We start from the raw sequence: 27,367 nt of genomic DNA on the forward strand, positions 1-27,367 counted from the left end.
TGAGGGCGGCGGCCCCGTTGGCCGCGGGCGGCCGCAGCGTTGGGCGGGCGGGGGGCGGCGGGGAGGGACGGCGGAGCGCTCGGGAGTCCGGGGCTGTGCGGGAGCTGCGGGAGGGGGTTGGCCGAGAGCCGCTCGAGCCGCGGTCCCGCCGCTCCCCCGGTCCGTGGGTTCAGAGCTGGGAAAGACGCTTGGACTTCGGGGGCGGCGGCGGCGGCGACTTCAGCGACGGCAGCGCCTGCGGACAGACGGGCGGTCACAGACGGCTACGCGGGCGGGGCGGCGGGGCCGGGCGGGGGCCCGGTGGTACCTTTCCCCCGTTGGCAGCATCGCTCCCCTCCAGGAAGGTCTCGTACACCGCGGGGCTGATCCGGCGCGGCAGCGGTGGGGCTTTGCTGGCGCTCTTCACGCGGCCGCAGAACCCGGTCGGGGACGGCGCTGCGCGGAGGGGTCGGGTCGGGCCGAGTCGGGCCGGGCGCATCCCGCGCGGTGCTGGGAGATGCGGGGGGTGCGGGGCTCGGGGGGCTGCGGGTACCTGCGGGGCCGGGCTGAGCGCCCGCCGAATCGCGGCTCGGGGGCGGCTGCTTCCCGTCGGGGCTGCCCGGGCCGCTCTCGCTCACGCTCCGGGAGTGTCTCCGTCTGTCGTCCTGGGGGCAGGGAAAAGGCGTCAGCTCCCGGGGCGGCTCAGCCCTGTCCCACGCTGTCCCACGAGCGATGCTGATCGCGATGCTCTCCAGTTCCGGGCCTCGTTTCCCCCCAGCACCGCATCGTCGGCCGCAGACCGCGAGCGGAGGGCCGCGCCGGGCGGTGTCACCGCATCACCTTCGGCTCCGGCGGCTCCGAGGCGGACTGACGCGGCTCCGGCCGGCGGTACGAGAAGAACGTGCTGGAGCGGTTCTCCCTGCGCTCGCCCTCGGCGCTCCGCGGGGTGGGCTTCGGGGTCGGAGATGCCTCCGTGCTGCAGAGCAACTGCGACCGGTGAGCGGTGGGGAGCGGAGCTGTGCCGCGTACCGGGCAGAGCCCACGGCAAAGCTCAGCGGGGACCCCCCGGAACAGCTGTGAGTGATTCAGGCGGCAGCAGTGCTACGTAACCCGGGGCTGCACGTGGGTGTCTCTGCTCCGTGTCCTGCCACTGGACGGAGCCACCGTGGTGGATGGAGGAACGGACGCAGAGATGGGGCTTGGCGTGAAACACCAGACAGGGAAACGGGGCTTCGGAATGGGGCAGGTGGGAGGGAAGTGCTCGGGAACAGGGGAATGAGTGGCTCCAGGGTGCGGGGATGAGCGTGGGGATGAGGGGGGCGCCTCCCCCGCCGCACTCGCCTGTCTCTGGCACGGCTCAGCCGCTCCCAGTCTGGTCCCCAGGTCACAGACCGGGGTCGTCCGCTCCGCCGGTCCTCGAAGGTGATCTGGGAGCACAGGGGGAGGAGGAGCCAGGAGGGGTGAAGGCATCGAGCCCCCTCTGCTCCTTCTCAGCCAGCAGCGCCCTCTCTGCCCGTCCTGGCCGTGTGCCCCCGCCCCACAGCAGGGCCGTGCGGGGACCCTGAGCTCCGCCCCGCCCGCTGCCCAGCCCCGCTCACCGCCCAGCACTCACCATCTCTCGCACCCCGTACTGGCTCTCCACCTTGGCCCGCAGCTGCACGAAGCACTGCTCCATGCGCTCATGGAAGGGCCGCAGATCCTCCGTCACCTTCTGCCCGTGGATCCGGATTCCCTCTGACAGCAGTGGGATCTGCAGGAGGGGGAGGACGGGGCTGCCTGGGCTCCCCATGGGCTGCGGGGGTCACGGGGCTCCCCACGGGGCTGCGGGGGGACGCGGTGGGCAGCACCTGCCAGGCAATCAGGTCCTTCAGCCTCTCGATGTTGCCCTGGTCCTCGGGGTGCTCCTCCAGGTACAGCTCCTGGAAGAAAGCCTGCAGCAGCTGCTCAGTGCCCTGATGGCTGGCACGGACTGAGCAGGGAAAGGAGCGGTGCCCCAGTCTGCTCCCCATGCTGGGAGTCCCAGCCCTGGTGCAGCACGGCCTCACCGTCTCATACTTGGCGAAGCCGCCCATGACAGCAGGGTCCACGATGCCATTGAGCAGCATGGAGAGCGGGTTGATGGGCAGGCCGGGGTCGTTCTGGTGCCGGTTGATCTCGCTCAGAATCTTCTCATTTGTTTTCATCATGGTCTCTATGGCGTTCTCCAGGGGGGAGATGATGGTCTGTGCCAGGGGAGGGGGATCAGCAGCTGCTTGGCAAAGAGCACTGTCCATCCTGCTGGGGGCCAGTGGCTGATTTCTCCCCATCCCCCGGTGCCCTCGACACCCTCGAACCCATGGGGCATCTGCGTGGAGCTGAGTTGAGGCCTATGGGGATGCATCGTTCTGCTCCCTGACACTGGGCTGCCTGCCAGGTCAGTACCATGCACGAGGGGCCACAGCCTCACACGGCTGTGACAGCAGCAGTGCAGTGGGGAGCTTGTGGACGGCCAAGTGGATGTCATCGCACTGCAGGAGCAGCAGCAGCAGCAGCACACATGGTCGGGGCACAGGCAGGTGTGTCAGTGCTGCTGTACAGCACTCTGCAGCAGGGTTGTCACCAGGGCAGCGCTGCAGCACCCAAACCCTCAGCTGTGCCCAACCCCCCCCCTCCAGCTGCGGTGTGGGGCCCCCACACGGAGCTGCTGAGTGGGCAGGGGCAGCCCAGGGCCGAGTACGAGCAGAGCTCCCCCCCCATCGAGCCCCTCCTCACCGTGGTGGTGGAGGTGACTGCAAACCAGCGCAGGATGCCGGGCAGTGGGTAGGCTGTCACGAAGGTGGTCCGCTCGATCCACATGTTCTGCAGGCAGGACACCATCAGTCCCACAGCTCCGGTCACTCCAGAGCGTCCCTCCCTCCCACTGCTGCCTTTGCCACCCCAGCACCCGGTCGGGTCTCTCTGCATCGCCCTCCTCTGCAGACCCGGTGCCCCGTAGGACCCTGCAGCTCTGCGCACCCCGGGGTCCTCATCAGCACTCACTGCAAATTCGTTGTCTGGGTCCTTTGGGCCTTTCTTGAAGGGCCGTGAGTAGCTGAACTTCTGGACGTGGTTGGCTTTGTAGAAACTGCAGGAGAGAAGGGGCAGAGGATGGGCTGCCTGCAGACGGGACGCAGCCCCACAACGCGCAGCGCGCCCGTCAGCGCAGGCACACACTTGGTGATCTGCTCGGGGATGCTGCGGTCCCTGAGCCGGATCCTGGGCTCCTCCACCGGCTGCACAGTGAAGCACTGTATGTCTGCGGGAGTGAAGGAGCCTCGAGCACGGACCGCGGGGCTGCTGGGGGAGAGGGGCCCCGGGGATGTGCGGGACCCACGGGGTCGGGGAACCCCCCCAGCCCTGCCCGTCCGCGCGCTGCAAGGATACACTGCCCCGGGGACTCCGTGATGTCGGGGCCGGGCGGGGACGTGGTCTGCAGCTTCTCGGCGTTGGGGAAGGGGCTCAGCAGCCGCATCTCGAAGTCCTCCCGGCGCTCGTACTCTTTGCCGCGGTAGATGAAGACTTTGTTCTGCGGGGGAAGGGGCGGCGCATCGCAGGGCGCTGTGAGCGGGCGGCCCCGCGCTGAGCTCTGAGTGCCGCGGGGGTCGTGGCAGTGAGACGGAGGCGGCAGCCGAGGGGGAACCCCCTCTTGGAAAAGCCCCCCCCGAGCCCAGCAACAGAAAGATAAATGAGCCGATAGGCAGCGAGACGTGGGGCTCTGGAGAGAAGCTCCAGGAGGTTCCCAAATGCATTAATAAGCAGCACAGTCAGCACAAACACATCCCTGCACCACATACAGGGCACGGCATCCGTCTGCCTCCGCACCCCAAGTGGGACGTGGTGCAGCCGCGCGCTGCAGGCAGGGCACAGCCCAGCGCTCTGGGACAGGAGCCTGCAGGTACCACATCCCTGCGGGCAGGAACAGCACCCAGCGCCCCCCGTCAGTTCTTATAGGGAATCGCCGGTTCCCGTGTTTCCATTCCATAAGTGCTGCACCCGAAGGCTCGCTGAGGTGAGCTCCTGCCAGCTCCCCATTGCTCCATCCCTCAGGGCTGCCCAACCTCCATCCAACCTCCACCAGTTCTCCCCACTCAGGCCACGGAGACCCCATCCAGGCAAGGAGTAGGGCCAGCCCTGGGGCTCCGCTCTCAGGAGATGCCCTGAGATGGTCACAGCTGCTGGGCTGAGCTGCGCGGGGTGCAGCACAGCAGCAGTGTGGGCTGCAGGCAGCAGCAGGTGCCTCTCACCCGCAGGAAGGTGGGGAAGCCTTGCCCGTAGTAGCCGACAGCAAAGTAGTCTGGGCTGGGACGCAGCACCTTCAGGATCTTCTCGTAGAATTTGGCTTCGCGCTGCTGCAGGGGGAGGCGGCGTGTTGGAGGGGGCGGGAGCCACACAGCCCCCGCTCTGCCCTATGGCTCGAAATGCACGGTGCAGTGCCCTCAGCTCCTGCTCTGCCCTATGGCTCAAAATGCACGGTGCAGTGCCCTCAGCCCCCGCTCTGCCCCGCTACCCGGCCCAGACTGGCCGTCACTCACCAGGATCTTGCTCAGCATCTCATAGTCAAAGATCTCACTCTCGTACTGCTCTGCCAGCTCCTTGCAGATATGGATGGCCTCCTCCCACATCTGCACAGAGGGGTCACGGTGCAGGGTGAGCAGGGCAGGCAGGGGGCTGGGCGCCTCCAGGGGACTCTGCTCGTCCTGCAGGGCTCCTGCAGCCTCACTCCTGTGCGAGGAGCAGGACGGGCCCCTGGAGGGCTGCAGCAGGGTTCGCTGCCTGATGTCTGCAGCCATGCAGCCCCCTGCCAGGCCCAGCCCCTCTCTGGGGGGCCCAATCTCCCTGCATCTCCCCAGAAGTAGGGGCAGAACTGGCAACTGGGAGTCGGGGTGGCTGCAGGGATGAACTGCCCAGCGCAGGACCTTTGCAACCTGCCAAGCACAGTGCAGCTCTGACCCCATCACAGCGATGGGGACGGTGAGTGGTGCCAAAGTGGGGGCTCAAAGCAGAAGGCAGCGGTGGGGAGAGCTGGGTCCTGTGGGTAGCGCGGCAGGGGGCTGTGCTCACCTTGCCTTGATCGAAGTAGTTGACGATCTGGTTGTACAGAGCCTCCTTCAGCTGGCGCTGGGTGTGCAGGCTGGGGCTGTGCAGGCCCTGCATGGGTGCTGTGTTCGCCTCGTCGGACCACTGTGTGGGGCAGCAGGAATGCCATGTGTCACACTGAGCCACGGGGTGCGCTGTGCCCCCCACCGTGCCTCACCTTGAGGAGCCGTGCGTGCAGCAGCAGCGTGTAGGCACCCTCTGTGTAGTTCTCATAGCTGATGTGCAGGTCCTTCAGCTTGTACAGGTACCTGGGGGCAGGGCGAGGTGTGCCGGACGTGGTGCTGGGGGGGGAATCTGGCACCATGCCTCCCGCCTGCTGCTCCATCCCTGCCCCATGCAGGGTCACGGCAGGTGGGGTGGGGGCGGCTCAGGGCTGGGGACTCTCCTGGATGGTGCCGGCACCTTCCCATGCTGGGCTGTACCCCAGTGCCCACAGCAGGGTCTGGATACGCTGACCGTGTGGGGGTCTCGATGAGGCAGCGCTCACCTGATGTACATGGCCTGGCGGTCGATCTCCTTGTAGAAGTTCTGGGGAGGAGCAAGCATTGAGGCAGCCCCCGGAAGGGACCTACCCTGTAGCCCCCGCCATCCCCAACCCTGAGTCGTGCTGCCGCCAGGGCCCGTCCCACACGGGCACAGGGCTGCTGGGCAGCGCAGGGCTGTGCGGTGCCACCCAGCTGGGGCAGCAGCCCGGCACCCCGCGCACCCCACTCTGCTGCGTGGGGGTGCTGCAGGCCCACAGGTGCGGGGAGGTGCAGGCGCTCACCAGAAGGTTGACGGTGCAGCTCATGCTGTAGGTTTTGTTCTCATCATTCATCACCGCCCGGTAGTCGAGCAGCCGCTCCAGCAGCCCCGTCACCAGCGCCACAAAGCTCTCCCCAGGCCGGCACAGCTCGGGGTGTGCCCGGCAGCAGCTGAGCAGGCTGTGGAGCAGAGGGACCAGGGGCTGCACGTTGGGCTCCACACCGACCCAGCCCAGCTGCCCTGAGGTGTGGGAGTCGGGATTCTCCCAGTAAAGGACAAAAAGCAGCACCAGAACAGCAGTGACAGCAGTCCCTGTGCTGCTCCCCAGCAGCCGTGAGGGACGGAGCAGGCTGTGATGGGCGGTGTGGGGCACACGGTGCTCCCTGGGCACGGCCTCTTCCTCTCAGACCCACCCTTGGGAGCCGAGCTCTGGGCCAAAGCACAGCAGGGAGGAGTAGGATGGCTGAGATTCGGCTGTGCAGGGGCAGGGCACAAAGCAGGGGTGATGCCCAGAGGAAGGGAACGGTTTGGCACATTGCACGCTCACATGCTTTCAAAAAGCTGCTTGTACTGCTCGTCGCCCCGGCCGCCCTCCACCTCGCTGTCGAGCTTGCGCAAGATCTCATCCTCAAACTGCAGAGAGATGAACACGGGCACAGCTGAGGACGTGCTGAGCTCAGCCCCAGGCTTCCAGAGCCGCAGTTCCATGGGACACGGGGTAGCAGGCGCTGCAGGGAGGCTCATGGCAGCCCCGGCAGCAGCCTGGGCTCTGCTCCTGCAGACCATCCTCCCGCCCCACCTGGACAGCCCCATTCCCCTGCTCGGACACATCCCCCGTTGCTCCCCAGGTCCCCGTCCCGCTCCTGCCACGTTGCCATCCCCCAGTAGCCTGGATGACCGACGCAGCTTCTGCAGGAAGGGCTGTATCCTGCAGCCCTGGCAGCCCAGCTGGCCCAGGGATCACTGGGCCGTGCTCTGTGTCTCTTAAAGCCAGATGTGCCTGCCTGGGACCCTCCCACCTCCCAGCAGATGCTCAGCCTTGAGATCCATGGGGTTTGTGCTCTAGGTGTACCAGCTGGACCACAAAGCCTGGCAGGTCCTGCAATGTGTACAGTGCAGGACACGGGGGTTCTGGGCCACATCTGATGTCCGGTGCCCCTCAGCTCTGCACTGAGTCCTCTGGGTCTGCACATCCCCTGAGTGACGGACAGCATCTCCCCACACCTGGGCTGCATGGGGTGGTGTGGAGATGACACCTGCAAAGCTCTCGGGTCCTCCGAGTTGCAGTCTCCAGTGTGGACAATGGGCAGGGATCCAGCAGCAGCTGGGTCCCTGGGGCTCTGAAAGATCCCAGCCCTCCTTCCACAGACAACCCACAGGGTGGAAAAGCCTTTTGCACAAGGAAAGCTCACAGCAGCTTGGAATGAGAGTGAATGGAGTACATTGGAATGAGTACAGACCTCTCCCCTACTGCTGTACTCTTGTTTCCAGCCGGTGCTGGGACCTGCTGAGTGCGTACAACCTGCTGGTCCCTGGGAAATGCTTGGCATCGCTCTGAGACTCCCTGCTACTCCATGGCCCCACCAGCTCCACATCCCTCGTCACTGTCCCTCATCTCTGTCCCTCATCCCTCTCCCTTGTCCCCACCCCTCCCTGGATGCCCCAGGAGCACACGGGGGGAAGGGAAGGAGGACAAGCAGTTCCTCCCCCCACGCCGTAGGGGTGGTTACTCCGTGACAGGTAGGACCCTCACATCCACCGCCCTCCCCAGCCCAGCCCTGGCGCTCACCCGGCTGAAGCTGGCGGTCAGCTGGTACTCGCAGAGCATCATGTCAAAGAAGATGGGGATGGTGGACTTGCGCAGCTCCAGCTCCGGCACAAGGGTCATCTCCAGGATGGGGCCCACCATGCCTGGGATGAACTCGATCTTGTGGTGGCCTGGGGACAGCAGGGAGGGCTGGGACACACGGGAACAGGCAGCAACGCATGCAAGAGGCTGAGGAGTGGTGGCAGCAGAGGTCTGCAAGCCCAGTGCAGCTTCAGCAGTGCTCCCCCAGTCCATGCCTATTACTGCATGCTGGGCAGAGGGGAGGCTGCAGCTGGGAAAGTGAACTCAGCATCATGGGTTAGCACATCCCACAGCATCCCACAGGGAGAGCATCCCACAGGGTACACACCCGCAGGCTCCTGTGCCCCACACCAGTAATCTCAGTCCCCAGCAGCCGTACTGGGTCCCATGCTGATGGACACCAGGCTGCAGACACTCTCCAAGCCTCCTCCTCCTTGCTGGTAGCACCACAGCTCACCTAGGTTGTACCACATGTCCCGGATGGCGGCTCCAATCTTGGCTCTCATGTCCCCATACCTTCCAGGATGGGGTCGGTTTAGGATCACACCATGGGCACAGCCCATGGCACAGTTTCCAGGCCAGGAGCCCCAGCACAGCACGACCCAGAGTCCCCATCTGCAGGCACAGCTGGGGCAGGGGCTGGGGCTGGAGCCCTGACCTGAGAGGGGAGGGCAACTCACTTGGCCAGGATGGCGGTGCGCTTGGCCTGCGAGAAGTTCTCCAGCTGCAGGGAGTCCTGGGTGAGGAAAGCCACGGCCAGGTGGAAATAGTTGTTCCAAAGCTGCGTTGAGAACACAGGGACAAATGCCAGGCAGGGTGGCACAGCGCCTGGCACATCCCTGCCACCCCGTCAGGGCTGGGTCGGCGTCCCCTCACCTGCAGCTCAAAGCTGCTGCTGCTCAGGAACATCTCCGTCAGAGTGGTGGCAAACTGGTTGATGGCACGCAGGAACTCCCTGCAGGAGTGATGTGGGTGCTGAGCAGAGGGTGCAGCCAGCCCACAGCCCACAGCCCACAGCCCACAGCCCACAGCAGAGGGGGAGCAAGGCTGGCAGCCCCTGCCATGGTGGGGTGACGACTGGGGCTCTGGGGTTGGGGCTCACCGCGTGCTCCTCCTCACACCCCCACGACCTCTCACCCCTCTGCCCACATGGGGCAGCCCAACATGGGGCCACATGTCCCAGGCCATGTCCCCAGACCCCACTGTGAGTCCCTCCCAGCCCAGAGCTCCTCACCGGTTCTGCACCATGTTCATCACCATCCAGTCCGAGGGGTACACCGTCTTGCCAATGAGGTCCTTGAAGAGGATGAACGTCTCCATGAGGAAGTCCTGTGAGGAGGAGGAGCTGTCAGAGGCTGGAGCACAGCCATGAAGCCCTCCTGCTGCAGTGCTGTGCTGAGCACCAGGGCTGGGAGCAGCCAGGGGTGCAGGAGCTGCTGGCAGCAGGGATGATGACACGAGTGCTGGGTGGCCGCTCACACTGCACGGGGGGCACTCACCATCAGCTCAGGCCGGGAGGGGAAGGCCTGGATGTAGGAGTGGTAATGGTCTGCGTCCATCTGGCTCAGGATGGCGGCCATGCATGCCACATAGTGACTCTGGCAGAGAGCAGCTGGGTCAGGGGCTGCGGGGCTGCACCAGGGGGGCTGTGTACCCGGCCCTCCCCCCGAGGCTCTCCTGCCCTGGTAGCCCCGCCTGCTCCCCAGCAATCCTGAGCTCTGCTCCTCCGCTTCTGGGGTGGGACAGGGATGAGACCCACCACACTGCAGCAGAGGACACGGGCAGAAGCGTAATGCTTTTGCTATAGCATAAACCTGTGGATTTTAAGATACTTTAAGTAATATGTGGATGTAAGAACATTGAAGAAATGGCTCACAGCTTTTTTTTCTGGAGGCCAATGTATCCATGCTGCCTTTAGTGAGAGTCCCAATCCGAGCCATTAGCTCCAGCCCTGCTCTGTGTGCCTGTGGCTCTGTTCCGAGGTGAGCAGGGCAGGAGCAGCACACTGAGCAGGACTCCCATTCTGCACAGCAGGGCCAGCCGTGCTGATCTCTGGTCTGCATTGTTCGTGGATCAGGAGAGGAGCAGCTGGCAGAGCAGCGACCACCTGCTGCTCACCCCACTCTTTCATCTCCACTTTAGCCTGTTAGTGCAGCCCATTACTGATGATGCTTCTAACGTAAAATCTGAGTCTGCAGCAGACTTTAAAGTGCGTTGAATATTAACTTGTTAAGAGGAAGCTTTGGTGATGGGACAAAGCTCTTGGAAACTCCCCGATGGGTGCTGAGAGCTGCAGGGCTGGTGCTCCCAGTCCCTGAAGATGGGCACTGCTCAGCCGCAGGTCTGAGCTTGGGGTGTTTGGCTGCAGGGTGCCACAAGGCACCAGGAGAGCAGCACGCTCAGTGGGGAAACGTAAAGCAGCCAAGGTGCCCAGGATGTGCCTCTGTGCGGGAGTCAGGCAGGGCGTGAGTGGGATAGGAGTGGCTGGAGCTGGGGATGGAGGCAGCTCAGCAGGGATCTCATGAGGAGCAGATGAATGACAACCCCTTGCATGCCAGTCCTGTTAGCATCAGTGTGAAGCTGCAGACATGAAACTGAAGGGCAGCACACAGCACGGCCACAGCAGACGCACGTGGAACTGCACAGGCAGGCAGCAGAACTGGGGATGAGCTCTGCTCGATATGCGTGGCCATCACCCCAGCAAGGCCCGCTCCAGAGTAAGCAGCGGTGAAGCAGGAGGTGCCACAAATCCACCCACATCCCTGAGCATCCACATGTGCAGTGCCACAGTGAGTGCCAGGCTGTGCAGCCACGCTGTGCACCGGGGAGCAGCAGCAATTCACACCTTCATAGAGGTCTGGGGGGGAATTTCTCATGCACCCAACAGTGTGGGTGTCACCCACCACCAGCATGGGGAGAAGGGCCGCCCGAGCCAGCACAGCCCCACAGCAACAAGGCAGGAAGGGCAGGAGGAAACATCTCTGCGAAGCAGCGTGTGCCAGGGATGTGATGAGATCAGCTCAGCCACCTGAAAGCAGCAGTTCTGGTGGCAGCTGGAATTAGATCCAGGTGGACTCCCTGCACAGACTGCTGCTACACCTCGGTCAGGGGAGCTGTATTTACATTTAAATTACATTACTGGCGAGCCACAGCCGCGTGCTGCTGCACATACAGATGTTCAGCTGGCAGATGGTGTGTGTGTGGGGAACGGACCCGGCAGCAGCCTGGCACAGCACACTGACCTTTGCAGCGGCCCACAGACCCACCGCTGGTCACAGACACAAAGGACTCGGCTCTCCAATACTCCCCAGCAAAGCCACCGCGAGCCCAGCAGCACCCCGAGCCCCCACTCAGCCCAACGGCCGCGCTCTGGGCAGGCTCGGAGCAGGAGAGGGTTTGTGGCGGCCGAGGGATGCCGAGCTCCTGCCGACCGCCTCGCGACGGGGCTTCCCCACCTCCTGCTCCGCACCGCCCCGCTCGGTGCAAACACCCGCTGCTCCCGGGGCTCCGCGCTGCGGGGTTGGGGCGGGCCGAGGGCTGCGTTCCCGGGCGGAAGGTTGGAGGTGACGGGGCAGCACAGCAAAGTCCGGCGGCACGACCTGCGGGAGCTGCGCGGGGACGGGAACGGGGAAGGGACCGGTGCGCGCTGCCCGCACCCGAGCGGGGTCGGGCAGACGGCGGTGCGTCCCCGCGTGCGGCGCGGCCGGTGCTCCGGTGCGGGTCCGGAGGGGCTGCCCGCATCTCCCAGCGGGCGGGCACGTTGCAGCCCCGCCCCTCCGGCTCCGCCTCCCGGTACCGGCGAGCCCGCGCGGCTCCGCCCCGGCCGCGCTCCGCGCACACCGCCCTGCACCGCCGCCGCCGAGCGCCAGGTACGGAGCTGGGAGCGGGGAGCTCGGGGAGGGCGGCCGGGCCGAGACCGGGATCGGCTCCTCGGGGATCGGCCCCGCAGCGCTGGGGCCGGGGTGGTGCGGGGAACCCCTGGGCCGGCAGCCCCGCCGCGTTACGGTAATCGCAGGGCCGGGACCGGGACCGAGACCCCGGAGCGGCGCGGGATGGCGCGGTGCTCGGAGGGGCGCGGAGCGGGGATGCTCGCGGGGAGCCGCGGTGCTCGGGTGGCGTTGCCCGATTCTCCCCGCGGCGGCGGCGCGATGCCGGGCGCCGAGCAGCCGCGGGTGTCATTGGGGTCAGGGACCCCCGGGGCTCCTCTGCTCCGCCGCCGCGCCGGAGCTCCCCAGGAAGTGCCGGGCGGGGGTCTCCGGGGGGCGCGCGGCCATGCTGGAGGCGGTAGAGCGTGTCTGGGGCAGGCGAATCCGCAGCGCTGGGAGCCGCCGCGTGAGAAGCGCCGGAGCCCCCCGGGCTCTGCCCCGCGCCGCAGCCCCTCCCCGCTGCCGTCCGGAGGCTCGTGGCGCCGCCGCTCGCGGAACGGTCCCGGGGGGCACGCGGGCAAGGAGGGCTCCGGCAGCGCCCGCCTCGCTGCTGCCCCTCGTTAGCAGACACGTCCGTCAGCGGAGCCGGGCTGTGTTTGACACGCGCACACGCGATGCCGGGGCTGTCACTTCGGGTACCGCACGCCGCGCTGACGCGGGGACGGCCGCCGGCGCCGGAGGGAGGGATGCAGCCCACGTTGCTCCCGGCGCCGTGCGCTCAGCTCAAGGCCTTCGCGTGAGCAACCGGGCGGGGTAAGATGCGAGGGCACCGCGCCCCGGGGCTGCTCGGCTCCCCTCCTCCCGCAGCGGGGGCTGCAGCCCCTCGGTCAGCAGGAGGGTCTGCACGGAGCCGTTGTTTCGATCAGAGCGCAGGTGGGTGCACACGGGCGATGGCCGAGAGCCGGCTGTGCAGCTGTGCTGAGCAGGGATGGTGGGTGGCTGCGCGCTCGTGGCTGCGCGCTCGTGGCGGGGCAGAGCGTGGTGTGTCAGCCCCCGGCCCCCAGCACTGCTGGCCTGCAGGGGTGGGCCCTCCCGGACCCTGGGGATGCTGCGTGCCAGCTGCGCCCGGACCCCACTGATGCCCTGCCTGCATCCCGCTGAGCCTGGGAAGCGGCTCCAGGCAGTGGTGGGCACGGTGTGGTGGTCCCACTCAGCTCCTGGTGGGCGTCGTGTCTGCTGCACTCTGAATCCATGCAGTGCATGTGGAGCAGCAGAACAGGTTTAAACACGGGAGCTCCTTTAGACAGAGGTTATCTTCGTGATGAATTATAATTATTATAATTGCTTAATAGCATGGTAGTGCTCAGAGGCCACAAATAATGAGTGGGTTCATTTCCATCTGTAGTAACAATGCTTCAGTCGTAACCAGTGCTTCTGGACAGTGAGTGGCTCGTGTGCTCAGAGCCATGATCCGTATCGTCCTGGCTGTATTGCAGGTGGGGAAACTGAGGCACGTGGTGCAGAAAGACACTCACTGATTCCCAAATTCCCCTGGCAATGAGTGTTGTCTAAGGCACATAAAGATAAACGGGGGGGGGGGGGGAGGCTGCTGGATGGCAATGGAAATCCACTTAAAGGCAGGAATTTGTATTCTGAGACAATGTTCTCCGCACCGGTGATGGGAGCTGCAGCCGCAGCAGCCTCAGCTCCCACTGCCCGCACAGCAGCGGCTGCTCTCGGGGCTGCAGTCTGCGTGTGGCAGTGGGATGGGGCGCTGCTCTGTGCAGGGCTGTGCGCTCAGAGTCGCAATGGGGCCGCGCACACGGCCGTGGGGCTGAGCCCCCCTGGACAGGAATGCACAAAGGCACAACGTTGTGAACGTCTGCCTGCAAATGCTGGGTGGCAGAACCTTTCCAGCTTCTTCCAGAAATGCTCTGCAGGCAGCTTGAGGCTCTGATAACATCCTGGCATGCAGAGGAGCACAGCCCGTCCCTGGCTGCGGGGCTCCCCAGCCTGCGGGCTGCTGGTGATGCTGTGGCTCCAGATGCAGCCCCAGCCCGGCTCTGTGAGGGGCAACGCTTCCCTCCATGAAAGCTGTGAGATGCCTCGTGGGGCGCCGAGCCTCCCATGACCACGAGCCTTCAGGCCACGTCCTATTTCATTTGTCCTGTAATTACTTCGGGGCAGCGCCGGCCTGGCCTGCAGGACCTCTGGGCAGGTCTCACGTCAGGTGATTCCCCACATCCCTGTACCTGCATGGGCTGTGTCTGGGACTCCAAGGAACATCGCACAGCCCACACCATGTGCTGGGAAGGCAGCAGCCACGCCGCCCCCCAGGAGAGGCAGCCGAGCAATGCTGCAGCGATGCTCTCATTAAGCACAGCCTTGGGATGGGAAGCCGCCTCCTCCCATCTCCCTGCTCCACACACGCTGTCTGTGGGGTCTGTGCTCCTCTGTGTTCCTCTGGGCAGGTCACTGCTCCCACACCTCCCACTGGGGGCTCCAGCACTGCTGCCATGATGGCTGTGTTAGCGTTGGAGACAGAACGATTTGGCCTCTGTGGGCTCCTAACAACCTCCTGCAAAGCCTTTGTATGTTGCTGCGTCTCCAGGCTGCGCTGCGTCCCCGTCCAACTGCACCCATGTGTAGGAGGTTGAAAGAAGCCAAGCGATATTGTGATGACAGGAGGTGCTGGGAGGACGGCTTTGCCTCTTCCCTGGTCGGTTGGCTCCAATCTCTGGGCACGGGTTGCAGGACCCTGCAAGAGGCACCGGGGCAAAGGGAGAACCTGCCTTCTCCAGGCCCCGGGGTGGGGAGCGTGACTCATTTTCCTGCAGGGCCCTTCAGCCAGTGACCTAAATAAAGATGGATGCACGCAGATCCCTCTGCTCATGCGAGCTGCCACTTCCACCGGGCACCTGCAGCCAAAAAGGGACCGCTGTGCTGGTGGGGCTCCTCCACAGCGCCCGGGTGGTGTTGGCTGTGAGTGTGAGTGGCTCCATCGCAGCATCCTGCGGCCGTCCTCAGACTGACAGTGTTTTGGGTGGGCTGCGGGGTGCAGGGGCAGCGTGTGAGGCAATGCTGTGAATGCTGCAGGTGGGCGTCAATGGGAGCGATGGGTGCCGCTGGGAATTGGGACCCATCACTATGGAGGGCTGCGTGCCCCCACCGTGAGAGCACAGCAGGGCGGGATGTGGCACACGAGGGCTCTGTGCTGAGGAGGAGCAGAGCTGATGGACAGAACACACAGCATTGACCCAGGCACAGATGGGGGGATAAAGCGGCTGTGATGAAGTGCCTGCAGGAAACCAGGAGGTCTGTGAGCCTCCAAATGTGGGGTGAGGGAAGAGCCTCCAAGAGCAGCTGTGAGGGCAGGGCACATGCTGGCTTTGTGCTGGCACTGCCTTTGTGAGGAGCTGCTTGCTGGCATTGCTGAGCAGCGCTCCGTCATCCGCCCTCGAGTCCCGTGGCTGCCCCGTGCTGAGCACAAACACGCCGAGTCCTCTTGGAGCCAAGTTGGGACGCAGTCCTGCTGCTGACCGCTGCGTTGTGCACCTGGCTGCTGCTGCCCGTGGGCTGTGAGCACACACCTCCTGCCCCGCTGCCTCCCACTGCTGTAGCACCTCGTGCCGTGTCTGAGCTCAGGGGCAGCAAAGGCTCCGTCCCAGGAGGAGCCATCGCACCCGTAGTAGAGGCGGGTAATTAGCTGCTCTCCTCTGCAGCTCCAGAAGTAGATGATTTCCTCTCTCATAAATCTAATCTCCCGGCTTCCTGCGTCTTGAGGAGAAGATTTATGTGTCTGCTCTGGTTTTCCTTCTTCCACAGACGTCGCCAGGAGGAGGAGGTGGAGGATGGGTGCAGAAGGGCCCCCAGCAGGACGGGCAGGGTGTCCTGTCCCTGGTGTCCTGCCTGGGAGCTGGGACCCACAGTGTACCAGGCAGGGTGGCACCGGGCAGTGGGGACCCTCGGTGTGCCAGGTAGCGAGACTGCAGGGTGGGATCCAGTGCTGCAGTTCGGTGGTGGTGGCGGCCAGGAGATGGGGACCCCGGCCTCAATGTCTCCGTGGCTCCAGGTGCCAGTCAGCCCATGGGGCACCCATCCCCACTGCCCCAAGCATCCTGTGCAGCCAGAGAGCCCACGCTGAGGTGCTCCTGTCATTTATTGCATTATGGTGGCGTCATCTGGTTTTGTCCATAAATCACTTGATATGATCTACTGCTTGTAATTGAACAAGAGGAGGAAAACACTCAGACCTTAAATAATTGTCAGGAGAGCATCCATCACCACCTGAATCTTGTCCAAGTTGCTCTGGCACCAAATGGCCTCGCCTTTCAGGAAGGTCCTTCCCCATCTGGAAGTGATGACCTCTGGTTCTTAGGCACTGTTCTGTTGCACTTTACCTGTGCGGCTGCAGAGCAGAGCTGCTTCCCACTGCTGAGACTCCTTTCTTGCAGCACTCCTTCCTTGATGCCCACACGATACCATATTTGTCATTTTCATTCCTTATCCTTCTCTCAGTCTCCGCATCATCCACGAATAATGCCAGTGCTGGCTTTTCCTCTTCGAGGTCACTGACTACAGCATTACTGTGGTGCCCAATGCCCCTCTGCAGGACCCAGCCAGCAGCACAGCTGTTTGGTGCTGAGTGCTGGATGGCTCTATCTTGAGACACGCTGGTTAGCCTGGCTTTGATCCATTTAATGCGTGGCACATTGCTTTCATATCTTTCTGGTTTCTCCATGAAAATGTCAAATGCCTTGCAGAGATCTAGGTCTGCTCCATCCAGGCTTTTACCTTCATTGACCAAACCGGGAACCTCATCAAAACAGACAGCAAATGGGTTTGATGAACCGTGTTTCCCAGAGCCCCTTGCTGGCTGGCACGGCTGGTGTGCGCTGCCATCCTTCAGCTGTCATTAGTCAGCTCTGAGCACATCCCACTGCGGCCCTCGGTGGTGCTGCACTAGTTGTCCCCAGGCACCTCTGGTGCATCATCCCACAGCACTGGGGCTCTCCCGAGGTCTGGATTTGGCCACCATCACACCTGGATCTAGGAGATCCCTGCTGGGTTGCTCTGCTGTGCCCATGGCTCCGGTGGTGCCTCACCTCCAGCAGTGTGGCTGCTCCATGTTTGTGCACGTCAGTCCCGTTGGACAAGCAGACTGGGTGGGCACAGCCAGCCTGCCCTCTGCAGCACAGCTCTGCTGGCTCAGCTGAACTCCAAACAAGGGGACTCCCAACCCCTTGCGCACCATGCCTACAGCGCATGGACAGAAGCAGAGCACTGGGATGGCTCAGTCCTCTCTGCCTCCTGTTGCAGCTTTGGGCACTGTGCAGCCCAAGGGTTTGACACCATTTTGCCCGTATGTGCTGGGCATGGTGATGGTGTGAGCAGCCCCCACGCTCACTCTGGAGCAGGGACTGTTGGAGGGCTGCAGGCACAGGGCGCCTGAGGACAGCTCAGCCACCGTTCAGCTCTCATCCTTCAGCTCTCCCCTCCCATCTGCCCGTTCCCCTGGTCCTGGCTGTCCTCCTGCAGAGATGAACTGCTGGAACAGCTGCGGCCCTGGCCCTCCCTGTCTGATGTGGTTTTAGGACCCCAAAAAGGCTTCGCCGTGTTGTTCAGCGAGGAGCAGAGCTGTCCATACCTTGTTCTGACATTAACAAGGGACACTTCTACTCCTGTACCCTGTCTGGGAGCTCAGGTCTCACACAGGGTGCCTTGGTGCAAGAGCTGTGGGCACAGGAAGGCAGGTGGGATACAATGCATCAGCGTGCGTGGGCCTGAGCACCATCTCCATGCAAACATGCTGGAACAGAGCAGCTGGAGAGCCCCGATGTGCTGAGCACTGGGTGCCTGCGCTTCCTGCACAGCCTCTCCCAGTGGCCTTTTCCGTGCATCCAAAATGTCCCTGGAGCTGTGCTTCCAGCTGGATCTGTCGGCAGAAATGTTTCCTTCATATTCAGCTCTGGTACACGGGGTCTGTGAGATGCAGCAGCCTCTTGGTTGCACGGTCCAGGTTCAGTCCCCCAGCAGGACTCATTGTTAGCAGAGGGAGATGCAGGAGTGCCAGAAGCAGTGCCTGAGCACAGCACTAAACCTGACCGTACCGTAATGCATATGCAGAAGGACGAGCGGGAGGGTCCAAGCTTTTGGTGTCTGACAGCCTCAGAACTGTTCTCCAAATGCAGTCAGCACATGTATAATTTATTGGCTTTCTCTTTGTCCTTGTGCCGTGCTTCAGATCTCCAGCGGTGCTCAGTTCGGAGGCGCGGGGTGCCTTGGCAGAGCGCTGCTGACTGACAGCACCACCTTGGCTGCGTGGGCAGCGGAGCGTGCTGGGGTTGTTCTGTGCCCACACCGTGGGTTTGCAGGGCCACGTGTGTCCACAGAGCCCGAATCGTGCCCTCAGTGCTCCTGCCCTGCGCTGGGCTGCGGGAGCTCCTGGCACCCTCCAGGCACTCCGTCCTCTGGGCGTGCTCCCCGGGCTGTGCTGGTGCTGGCCCACGTGCAGCAGGTTGGTGCAGCACAGGGATGTGCCCAGCTGTCCATACAGGAGATGCACTTGGTGGCAGAGCACTGGCACGGCTGTCACTGGACACGACTCCTACACCGTGGGGCTGGAGCGGGTCCTGTGGGCCCAGTGGGTCTGCCCTGTCCCGCTCAGCCTCACAGACTAAGGGTGAGCATGGGGCTGCTCCTCCCTGCCACACGCCAGCCCTGTGCAGCCATGATCCTGCTCCCCAGCTCAGCCCGTTGCCGTCCATACCAACAAGATGCCCCATCACCTCCTGCCTCACAAACACCTCCAGTGTCAGCATGGCTTGGAAGCAGCAGGTGGTGCGTGGAGCAGCATCCTGAGAGTGCTGGGTGAGGGGCGGCAGCGAGGGGTGCAGAGACGTGCAGTGTGTGGCACCTGCACTGCTTGGGCACGGCTGGGTGCTCACTGAGCTCCTGCTGGGTCCCAGGACGTGTATGGAAGCCGGCACCATCAGCTGATGACTGGCACATGGGGACTCCGGGTCACCGTGCTGAGACAGCCGCTCTGTTACAGTGAGAACCAGGCAGGGCGGTGCAGGGCAGCAGGGGGACTGCACGGTGAGCAAAGAGCCCATCCCTGTGGGCCTCTGTGGGGCTCAGGGCTGTCCTGGCTGCAGAGCAGGTGGGCGCTGCTGGTGCCCGGTGCAGAATGCAGGCACTGTGTGGTGCCACGGGGTGCTGTGTGGTGCTGTGTGGTGCCGTGTGCCCCAGCAGTGGTGGGTAATTAGTGTGGGCAGAGCTGGATGGGCACGGGGGCTCAGTGCTGGTGTGGGGGCACAGCCGGGGCAGGGCTCGGAAGGGGTTGTGCCCCCTTGCTCAGGGAGGGGGAGCCACACTTAGCCGTGTGCCAGTGATGGCAGGATGGGGAGGGGGTCTCCCCGTCCCCACGTCTGAGCTCCCTGTGCCCCAGGGCTGTGCCCGTCCCATCCTGCTGTGCTCTCAGCACCCTCCAAACACGAGGCACTGAGTCCCAGCAAGGCAGAGCTATTTTTAACGGCTTCTTCTGCTTGATTTGAGCTGTGAACTTGTAACGTGTTTATGCTAAAGGGGTTTCTTTTTTTCCCTTCTCCCTTTGTGCTGAGGAGGCAGTGCCAGAGATCAAAGCTTGTCTCTTTGCATTTGGTGATGGCCACGCGGGATGGAGGGTGGGAGGGCGCACGGAGGCCGGGAGCTCCGTGGGGCAGCGGGAGACGTCCCCAGCTGCGAGCGCAGTGGGAGCGGGGCCGGATCACGCACCTCTCTCTGTCCCTGCAGGTCAGGGAGCCGGGAGCCATGCACGGGGCCACGCAGCACCTGGAGCTCCGCGGGGCTCGGCGCAGAGAGCTCTGAGCGCGGCGGACGGCGGCGGGACCATGGGCTGCCAGCGGGGAGGCGCGGCGCCGGGCAGGGCGCTCGGGGTGCCCGCGTGCCGGGGGCTGTAGGTGCGGGGGGTGGGCAGTATGCCCTGCAGCCCCGCGCCCGCCTCCTGCGCGGCATCCCCTCTGCACGGCGGTGCGGGATGAGGCCGCCCGCCGCCCCGGGCAGCTCCGGGGACGGGCACGGCGCAGGGGCCGCGGCGGCGGGGCTGTGAGCCATGCTGAGCCGGGATGCCCTGCCCTCTGCCGAGGGCGGCCAGGAGAAAGCCATGACGGTGCGCTCGGTGCTGCTCAACCGCGACTCGCCCGACATCGAGAGCCGCCTGCAGCGCCGGCGCAACCGCACGCAGCAGGTGCGCTTCAAGGACCCGGTGGAGGGCAGCCCCCCCCCAGCGCCCGCCCCCGGCCCCAACACCCCACGTGCCTCGCCGCCCCCCAGGGCCCCCCCTGAGCCGGCGGCTCTCTGTGCCTCGCGGCGCAGCTGGCCCCAGGCCCAGCCGTGCTCGCTGACGCTGCCCATGCCCAGGAAGGCCTGCGCCAGCGCTGCCATCCAAACCTCCCCCAGCCTCCAGAAGCCCTTCCCGGCCCCCCGGCCCCACAGCAGGAGCGTCTGCGATGTGGCCATGGACACGGGGCCGCTGGCCGCCCTGGGGAGCGCCCGCTGCCTGGGAGGAGCTGCACCAGCCGCCTCGGTGCGGGCTGTTCCCCCACAGATGCCCACGACCAAGAGAGACCCCCCCCTCACCCAACACCCCGCAGCGTGCCGCGTGCCGCCGCCGCCACCCAGGGATCCCTGTCCCCCATACCCAGGCACAGCAGCCAGGTGCCCCGCTGCCAGCTGTACCCCCTCAGCCAGGAGCTGCTCCGCTGAGCCCTGCACCCGGCCCAGCGGGACCCCCCGGGGTGGGCGGGGACCCCCCCAGCGTCCAGCCTCCGTGCCCTGCGCCCAGTCTCAGCCTTCCTCTGAGGTGTGGGTGCTCGGCCGCAGCGACTCGGAGCACAGCCTGCCCCGCGGGCAACAACAGCCGCCCCTCATCCACCAGCCAGCTCAGGGCAACCCCCCCCTCGACCCCTCGCCACCCCAGCACCAGCTCTGTGGCTCGCCCTGGGGGAGGCCCTGCTGCACCCCAGCACCCATCCCACCAGTGCCGGGCTGGCACAGCTCTGCCACCGCTGCACTGGACACCACACCAGCTGCACTCGGCCATCTGGACACGCAGGACATCTGCAGCCAGCCGTGTGCCGCCAAGCCCAGCCACGAGCAGGCAGCTCCGGAGAGGCACAAGGGACCCCCACATGGCGTCAGTGCAGTGGTTCAGCCCAGTGGGCACGCGCCGGAGCCCCCCCAGCGTGGGCAGCCCTGCCTCAGCACCCAGCAGTCAGAGACGCTGCGCCACGTGCAGGACCTGCTGCAGATGGTGGTGGCGGCCAAGGGGACACCGGGAGCCACGGTGGTGGATGAGCACGGCCACACATCTCAGGGACAGGGGGCGCAGGGGGACCTGCAGTCCCAGCTGCAGTCCCTGGAAGGGGTGCTGGAGACCAGCCAGCAAACCATCCGCGTGCTGCTGGACGTCATCCAGGACCTGGAGAAGAAGGAGGCCCAGCGGGACGGGTGAGTCGATGGGACGGCGTGGGGGGGCTTTGGCTCTATGAGGGCTCTGGTGATGGACAGAGGTGAACATGCCAAGGATGGCAGCCATGTCACCTTCCGGACATGCTTCCCTCTGAGCCGCTCAGAGCTGCCGTCCTGATCTGCTTGGCACCGTGACTTGGGGTAGTGGCCTGCCAGCCCGTGGCTGTGCCAGCCAAAGGATGGGGGGAGCGGGGACCTCCATGGCTCTGCTGTGCCTGTCGATCACTGAGAGCAGAGACCTGGCACTGTGTGTCCCAGCTATGGGCTCCACTGCTGCAGATGCTCTGTGGGCAGCCTCTGCTGTGCCTGCCCTCCTGTGCACTGCTCCTCATGCTGGCTCTCACCCTGGCAAGCATAGGGCTGCATCCAGGGGTCATTCCCTGTGCTGCCATGTGTGCACCACAGGGGGGGGGGCACAGCCCGTCTGGTTTGCCCTGGCCGCGGCTCAGGATGTTCCCTTTAATGACCCGCGAGAATTTCCTTGGCTCAGCTGTCAGAGAGGCAGAGCCTTTGCAGGGGCCCCTGTGCCGGGACGACTGCCCAGGGGGCACGTTTTGGCCGGTCTTGGAAGGGTCTGGCATGGTTTGGCAGCTCTGGCATGGTTTGGGAGGATTTGGCAGGGTTGGTGGGGTTGGGCAGGGTCAATAATCTGCCCGTGTCTAATGTGGCCCAAGAGCAGCGGTGACGGTGCTGATGGGGACCACCACCCATAGCAGCTGCAGGTGGCATTGCAGCCACACTGTGTGGGAACGGCCCGGGGCACCGCGATGGGGCAGCTCGTTAGCTTGGCAGCTCATTACTTTGTCCTCACACTGGCAGAGCTGTTGGTGCTGCAGGCGCTGAGCCGGGTGTGTGCCCAGCACCGCTCACATGTTGTGTCTGGCTCCGTGCTCGGGTGGCACCTGCGGTGAGCTCTGCCCTGCCAGATGGGCACCTGCTTGAGTCCTGGCCCTCCTGCCTGAGCGCGTGCTTAATTGTTTAACCAAATTAAACTGCTGCTAAGTGCCTTCCAGGCAGCGCTGATGGTGGATCCCACAGAAGCGTTAGAGAGCACAGAAGCAGGGCACGGTGCAGAGCCCCTTCCCCGGCACAGCATCCGCCTGGCCCTCAACGTTCAGGGCTGCTGAGGGTCTGCTGCCCTGTGCGACACACACAGGACATGGGCTGGCAGTGCCCCCCTCCAAAATACAGCTCCCACCTGCTGCCATCACTGCCCACAGCCATTCAGTGCCATGCCCGGCTGTGGAGTGCAGAGCGGAGCCCATCGGAAGGGCTGCTGCGCTCCCGCTGCTGGGATGAGTTTGCCTGCTGAAGCTGATGGAGCTTCACTTTGGGCAGCTTAATTAAGATCTCAGCTCCATAGACTGCTGCAGTCAAATGAGCAAACAAGACACCCAGAGAGCAGGGTAGGAAATCCCATAAAGGGTGATTCCAGTCTCCTTCTGTGGAGCAACCCGACCCTACTTGCCATGGATCAGTGTCACAGCTCTGGGGTGGCCCCGAGGCCACGCACACAGGCGGTGCCACCAGCCCCACAGCTCCCCACATCATCCCCACATCCCCCACAGCACTGCTTGTACAGCACTGGGTGCACACACATATTTATGTGCTTTTAATGTATGTATATAAAAGGTATCACGATCTAATTTATGTGCCAGTGCTGTAATCCCAGTTGTAAGGTGTAATTTGGTACACTACAAGACCCAGTTTCTGCAGGCTGAGAACAACCGAGATCAAGGTCGAGGAACAGGGAAATAGTTTAAGCAGGGAAATGTGGCGAGTATGTGGGACGGGGGGGGGGTTTCATGGCTGCCTGAGGGCCAGGGGAGGTGGGGAGGGGGCTTCTGCTGGGGGACCAAAGGCCTTTGTTGGGGCACTTTCCCTGTAGTCCCAAAGCCCACGGAGCTCCCAGCTCCAGCAGCAGCCAGCAGCCTGGTACTGCGTGGGGCAAGCGCTCAGCACCAGCAGCAGAGAGCATTTCTGCAGAGATCCGGGAGGAGGATGGCTCTGGGGCTGAGCTGACCTTTGGGGCTCGTCAGCCAACTCTGCTTTATTTCAGTCCCATGCCCCTTCCCTGGAGGAGGAGGATTTGGTACAAAAACATCAAAAAAAAGATAAATCCGGCGTAGGCTGGCGATTAGGCTGGCATTTCTCCCCCTGCCCATCTGTCGGGCACCGCTGGGCACCGCAGCGCTCCTGCACAGAGCCCACCCTGCCCAAGATCCCACTCCCTCCGTGGCGCCGTGTGTGGTGTGTCGTGGGGCGGCCCCGGGCACGAGGCGCAGCGCTGCGGTGGCGATGAGATGAGGCTGACGGAGAACAAAGGATTTGGGGCTTCTGCTGCGCCCGGCCGGTTTGCGACCAAGTGAGAAATGTGCTCAGCCGCGCTCAGCCCGGCTCTAAAGGGCGCTGCATGGGGGGGAGGGGAGAAAAAGAGCTGGGGTCGGGGAGAGGAGCTGGGAGCAGAGCTGTATCCCCGGCTCCTGGCTGCGGTGCTGGCGCAAAGGAGGGCCCTGGACCGGATCTCCCGGCTCACTGCACCGCTGCTCTATTGCAGGCGACACTCGTACCGGACGGGGCAGGACATCGCCAACTGCGGGACGTGCCGGGACTGTGCCTGCATCATCTACAGGTACGGGGCAGCGCTGCCGCCCTGGGGACGCTCCTGCACACGTTTCCCCTCCCGTCACTCCGCGCCGTGCTCCCCGTTCATAGCGGAAATGCCTCCCTGAGCCCGAGGCCGGCACGCAGCGCAGTGGTACAGCGCCAGTAGTGTCCCCGTGCTGTCCCAGTGCAGGGTGACCCGGGAGCCAGGTGTCCCGCCTGCAGCCCCGCTGTGCCCCGGCTCCTCCCGCTCGCTGTTACCGGTGATGCGCTCAGAGCCGGCCCTGAGCAGCGCCATGGGCGGAGGGCGCGCGCTTCTCGGGCACATCGGGGCCGGGGGTGCCCCAGCTCCGCTCCCCCCCCCCACGCTTCGTCCCCTCGCACCGCCCGGCCCCGCTGGAGCTGCCTCTCGTCGCCGGCTCGTTGCCACCCGAGCCCAGAGCCAACTCCCCGCCGTAGCTCGTGGGGGCCGTCAGCGCTAATTGGGACTGACGAGGCTGTCTCCATGCGGCACTGCGGCTGGGAGAGATGGCACTGCTGGGGAGGTGGGTCCTGCTGAGGGCTCCCGCTGGGCTCCGCTGCCGCCACGTGAGGGGAAAAAGCTCCGGTGGGACGCGGTGTGAGCGGAGCGGGGGGCAGCGGGACGGGGGCAGCGGGACGGGGCCGCGCTGGGCGCTGTGCAAGGGGTGCGCGCGGCTGTGGGGGTCGGCGATGGGTGGGTGGGTGGGTGGGCAGGATGGGGACGGGTGGGCAGAGAGCGCAGCGGGAAGGCGCTGCAGGGACAGCGGCTGCGCTGCGAGCGGCTCCCCGTGCTGCCCGGCACTCGGCCGTCCGTCTGAGCTCACCCTTCCTGCTAGAGGTAGCTGGGGATAACGGTGCCCTCACGCCGCGTGGTGACACGGGGTGCCGGCGTGCTGCACGGCTGTCAGAGCCACGTGCGGTGTCGGCAGCAGCACCTTGCTGATCTGATGGGAGGTGGCTGCTCGGAGATGGAAGCGCTTTCCGGGTGAGGGAGCATCGCAGCACGTGGCCTCCAGCGCCCTGCCTGCTGCGGGGACAGCGGGGGGCTCTGGGGACGTGCAGGAGACCTGGTGGCGCCGGTGGGTGATGCTTCCCCTCCTTCCCTACCGGGACCAGCGGTGCTCACGTGCCTTGTGTCAGGATTGGTATCAGACTCTCAGCCCTGCACCGGGTGCGAGGGCAGTGGGGGTCTGTAACCCCAGGGCTGGGTACAGCCCTTTTCCAGGGGCTCTCAGGGGTCTCAAAGATCCCAGCACTGCGTCCCTCTGTCCTCCAGCTAGGGCAGGGGGCTGGCTCCCACCCCGGCCAGGTCAACACCCAGAGCATTCTACTGCAATAGACCCCAAGAGACCCCCAGGGCACACAGCCAACCTTTGCCCTTCCTGGTATGGGCACAGCACGGCCCCTCAGCCCTGTGCTGCTGCACTCCTGCATCGGGGACTCTGCCCCTGCTGCACAAAACCCAAACCACCCGGTGCCAAAGTGCCACCAGTCCGGGGTGCAGGGCACGAGCTCTGGGCACTCGGGGAGGGTCAGTGCAGCAGCTCGGCTCTGCAGGAGGGATTTGGTCTATTTGGTGTTTAGGGCAAAGGAGTTTGGGTGAAGGGATGGAAGTGCAGGAGAAGGACAAGGAGCCACAGCCAAGGGAAAAGCCGGGCAGCTCCGAGGGCAGTTTTGATGCTAGGAATGAACGGGGAAGAGCCGTTGGGTCAGGACTGTCTGCCCCTCCAGAACTGAGGGTCCCTGCGTGCTCTGGGTGCAGCGCAGTGCCATGTGTGGGCAGGATATGATTCTATATGATATGATAGCTGCCCCCGGCCCCAAGTCCTGCCCCGCTCCACTCACAGCCGCGCTGCAGGCAGGCAGTGGGGGGCAGCGGCTGCAGGCTGAGCTGAGCCCCCACCGCAGCACCGGCGCCGCAGCAGCGCCGTGACGCCGCCCCTTCTCCCCACAGCGTGGAGCACGACTTTCGGCAGCAGGAGGGCCGCTTCCAGCGGGTGTTGAGCCACATGGAGGGCGACGCAGCACACAGCAGCCCCACACCGGGGCCCGTCCCCCCCGCCCGGCAGGAGCCTTCACCCCCTGCAAAGCTGGACGCCAAGAAATCCCGGCGCAAGTGCTTCTGGTTCCTGTGAGCCCCAGCACTGACACCGGCTCCTGCCTCTTCTCCCTCCTTCTGACATTAGGGTTTGGGTAGCACCAGCTTTTATACTTTTAACCGTTCTGTTTAACGTACTGAAGAACCCGTGTAAATAAGAGGGGAGGGGAGAAGCGGCTGTATTTATGGAGAAACCAATAAATTCCAGGGAGAAGCTATTTTTGTTACACCCTCTCCTGGCTGTGCGCTTCTGTTCTGGATGCGGCTGGAGCTGCCCCCAGCCCCACATCACTGCTGCGATCCCATCCTGGCCACAAGCAGCCCCGTGGCTCCAGCAGGTCCTGGGAGACCCCACTGTACAGTGGGAGCACCATGAGAACCCTGCGCCCATTGCCAGGGGTGGTGGAGAAGGCAGGAGGGAGGAACCCCATTGCAGGCAGGCTGGGACCCAGGAGAGCTGCAGCTCTCATAGAATCAGTCACCGAGGTTGGAGAAGCTCTCCAAGATGCCCAACCCCATCCCAGTCCACTGAGGCCACTGACTATAACCCCCAGTGCCACATCTCTGGGGTTCCGAACACCTCTGGGGATGGTGTTCAGTCCCTGGGCAGCCCATGCCGGTGCCCAACTGCTCTGCAGGAGGAGAAATGATTCCTAAGATCCAACCTGAGCCTCTCCTTGCACAGTGTGAGGCCACCTCCCCTCCCCATGCTGCTGCTCTGCCCACTGAGGCCGTTGTGCCAGGGTCACTGTGCAGCCTGGCCATCACACAGCTGCATGGGATGGAGCTTCCTCTCCCTGCACAGCCCAGGGCAGGAACTGACCCCCCCCCCAACTCTGTGTCTGCCCAGGCCCCTGGCTGCAGCTGATTACAGGGGTCAGAATTTAGCAGCTCAATTATTCCAGCCTGCAAGAAGAGCAGCTCAGCATCGATGTAACGATGGTCCAGATCAGAGCGGTCGGCGGCAGCGGCAGCCCAGGTTGGGAGCTGCAAGCAGCGGGGTGAAGCCTGGGACCGTGACAGCACAATGAAAGGGATGAACTGAGGTGAGAAAGCTGCCAGACAGCATTTCTGGAGCACAGTGGGGATAGAGTGGGGGAAGAGGAGCGAGCAGAGAAAGTGAGGCTGAGTCAAAGCATCGCTCTCCATCTCCTCGTGTTGCGCATCAGGCAGTGCTCCAACAGCCAGCGCTGCTCGTTATCTCTGTCACAGCCCCGTAGGTAGCTTCAAACAGCTCTTTTTTTGCTCTCACTTCCTCTGGCACTGAATCATGCATTCTGAGAACAAAGGCTAAAAGCGAGATGACACCAAACCCAACCCAGCACGCATCGCCTGCCTGAATCCACCTGAATCACAACCAGCAAGAGCCCACCCACCACGGCACAGTCTGGCACAGCCTTATACAGCTCAACAGAGTCTGGCACAGCACAGCCCAGCACAGGGCTATTGCAGCCAGATGCATAGGAGGGATAGCACCCTCCACCATCTCAGCAATGGGGACACTCCAGGGGCACAGAGGTGCTGCCAGCCCCTCTGCCAGGGAACAGCAGCACAGCCACT

At 64.3% G+C, this 27,367-nt stretch overlaps 2 protein-coding genes across 3 annotated transcripts in view; one reads left to right on the plus strand and one right to left on the minus strand.

Annotated features, from left to right (window-relative positions):
- Positions 1-53: 53 nt before the first annotated feature.
- The window catches only part of LOC140252278 (dedicator of cytokinesis protein 2-like), a 52,614-nt gene continuing 25,300 nt past the window's right edge, over positions 54-27,367 (minus strand). Inside the window, exons 29-53 of the mRNA XM_072336762.1 lie at positions 9,187-9,285; positions 8,922-9,016; positions 8,564-8,642; positions 8,368-8,468; positions 8,145-8,203; positions 7,628-7,776; positions 6,386-6,471; positions 5,861-6,017; positions 5,582-5,622; positions 5,252-5,342; positions 5,059-5,178; positions 4,530-4,619; positions 4,242-4,346; positions 3,382-3,523; positions 3,172-3,253; positions 2,998-3,082; positions 2,731-2,817; positions 2,025-2,201; positions 1,827-1,910; positions 1,592-1,729; positions 1,321-1,406; positions 820-955; positions 533-644; positions 308-435; positions 54-235 (exon numbers count right to left, since the gene is read on the minus strand). Coding sequence (XP_072192863.1) covers positions 170-235; positions 308-435; positions 533-644; positions 820-955; positions 1,321-1,406; positions 1,592-1,729; positions 1,827-1,910; positions 2,025-2,201; positions 2,731-2,817; positions 2,998-3,082; positions 3,172-3,253; positions 3,382-3,523; positions 4,242-4,346; positions 4,530-4,619; positions 5,059-5,178; positions 5,252-5,342; positions 5,582-5,622; positions 5,861-6,017; positions 6,386-6,471; positions 7,628-7,776; positions 8,145-8,203; positions 8,368-8,468; positions 8,564-8,642; positions 8,922-9,016; positions 9,187-9,285 — 2,595 coding nt within the window. The 3' untranslated portion in view covers positions 54-169. The remainder of the gene's footprint in view (positions 236-307; positions 436-532; positions 645-819; positions 956-1,320; positions 1,407-1,591; positions 1,730-1,826; positions 1,911-2,024; positions 2,202-2,730; positions 2,818-2,997; positions 3,083-3,171; positions 3,254-3,381; positions 3,524-4,241; positions 4,347-4,529; positions 4,620-5,058; positions 5,179-5,251; positions 5,343-5,581; positions 5,623-5,860; positions 6,018-6,385; positions 6,472-7,627; positions 7,777-8,144; positions 8,204-8,367; positions 8,469-8,563; positions 8,643-8,921; positions 9,017-9,186; positions 9,286-27,367) is intronic.
- LOC140252280 (uncharacterized) lies at positions 11,484-26,000 on the plus strand. 2 transcript variants are annotated; one of them, XM_072336764.1, is made up of 4 exons: positions 11,484-11,556; positions 19,348-21,063; positions 23,642-23,716; positions 25,664-26,000. In XM_072336764.1, exons 2-4 carry the CDS (start codon positions 19,667-19,669, stop codon positions 25,842-25,844), a joined length of 1,653 nt encoding a protein of 550 aa, XP_072192865.1. In that variant the 5' UTR covers positions 11,484-11,556; positions 19,348-19,666; the 3' UTR covers positions 25,845-26,000. The 2 variants fall into 2 exon arrangements, with proteins under 2 accessions (XP_072192865.1, XP_072192866.1); XM_072336765.1 differs by lacking the exon at positions 11,484-11,556 and adding an exon at positions 11,598-11,692.

This window comes from Excalfactoria chinensis, chromosome 4 (assembly GCF_039878825.1).
Source record: "Excalfactoria chinensis isolate bCotChi1 chromosome 4, bCotChi1.hap2, whole genome shotgun sequence".
NCBI classification, from domain to species: domain Eukaryota; kingdom Metazoa; phylum Chordata; class Aves; order Galliformes; family Phasianidae; genus Excalfactoria; species Excalfactoria chinensis.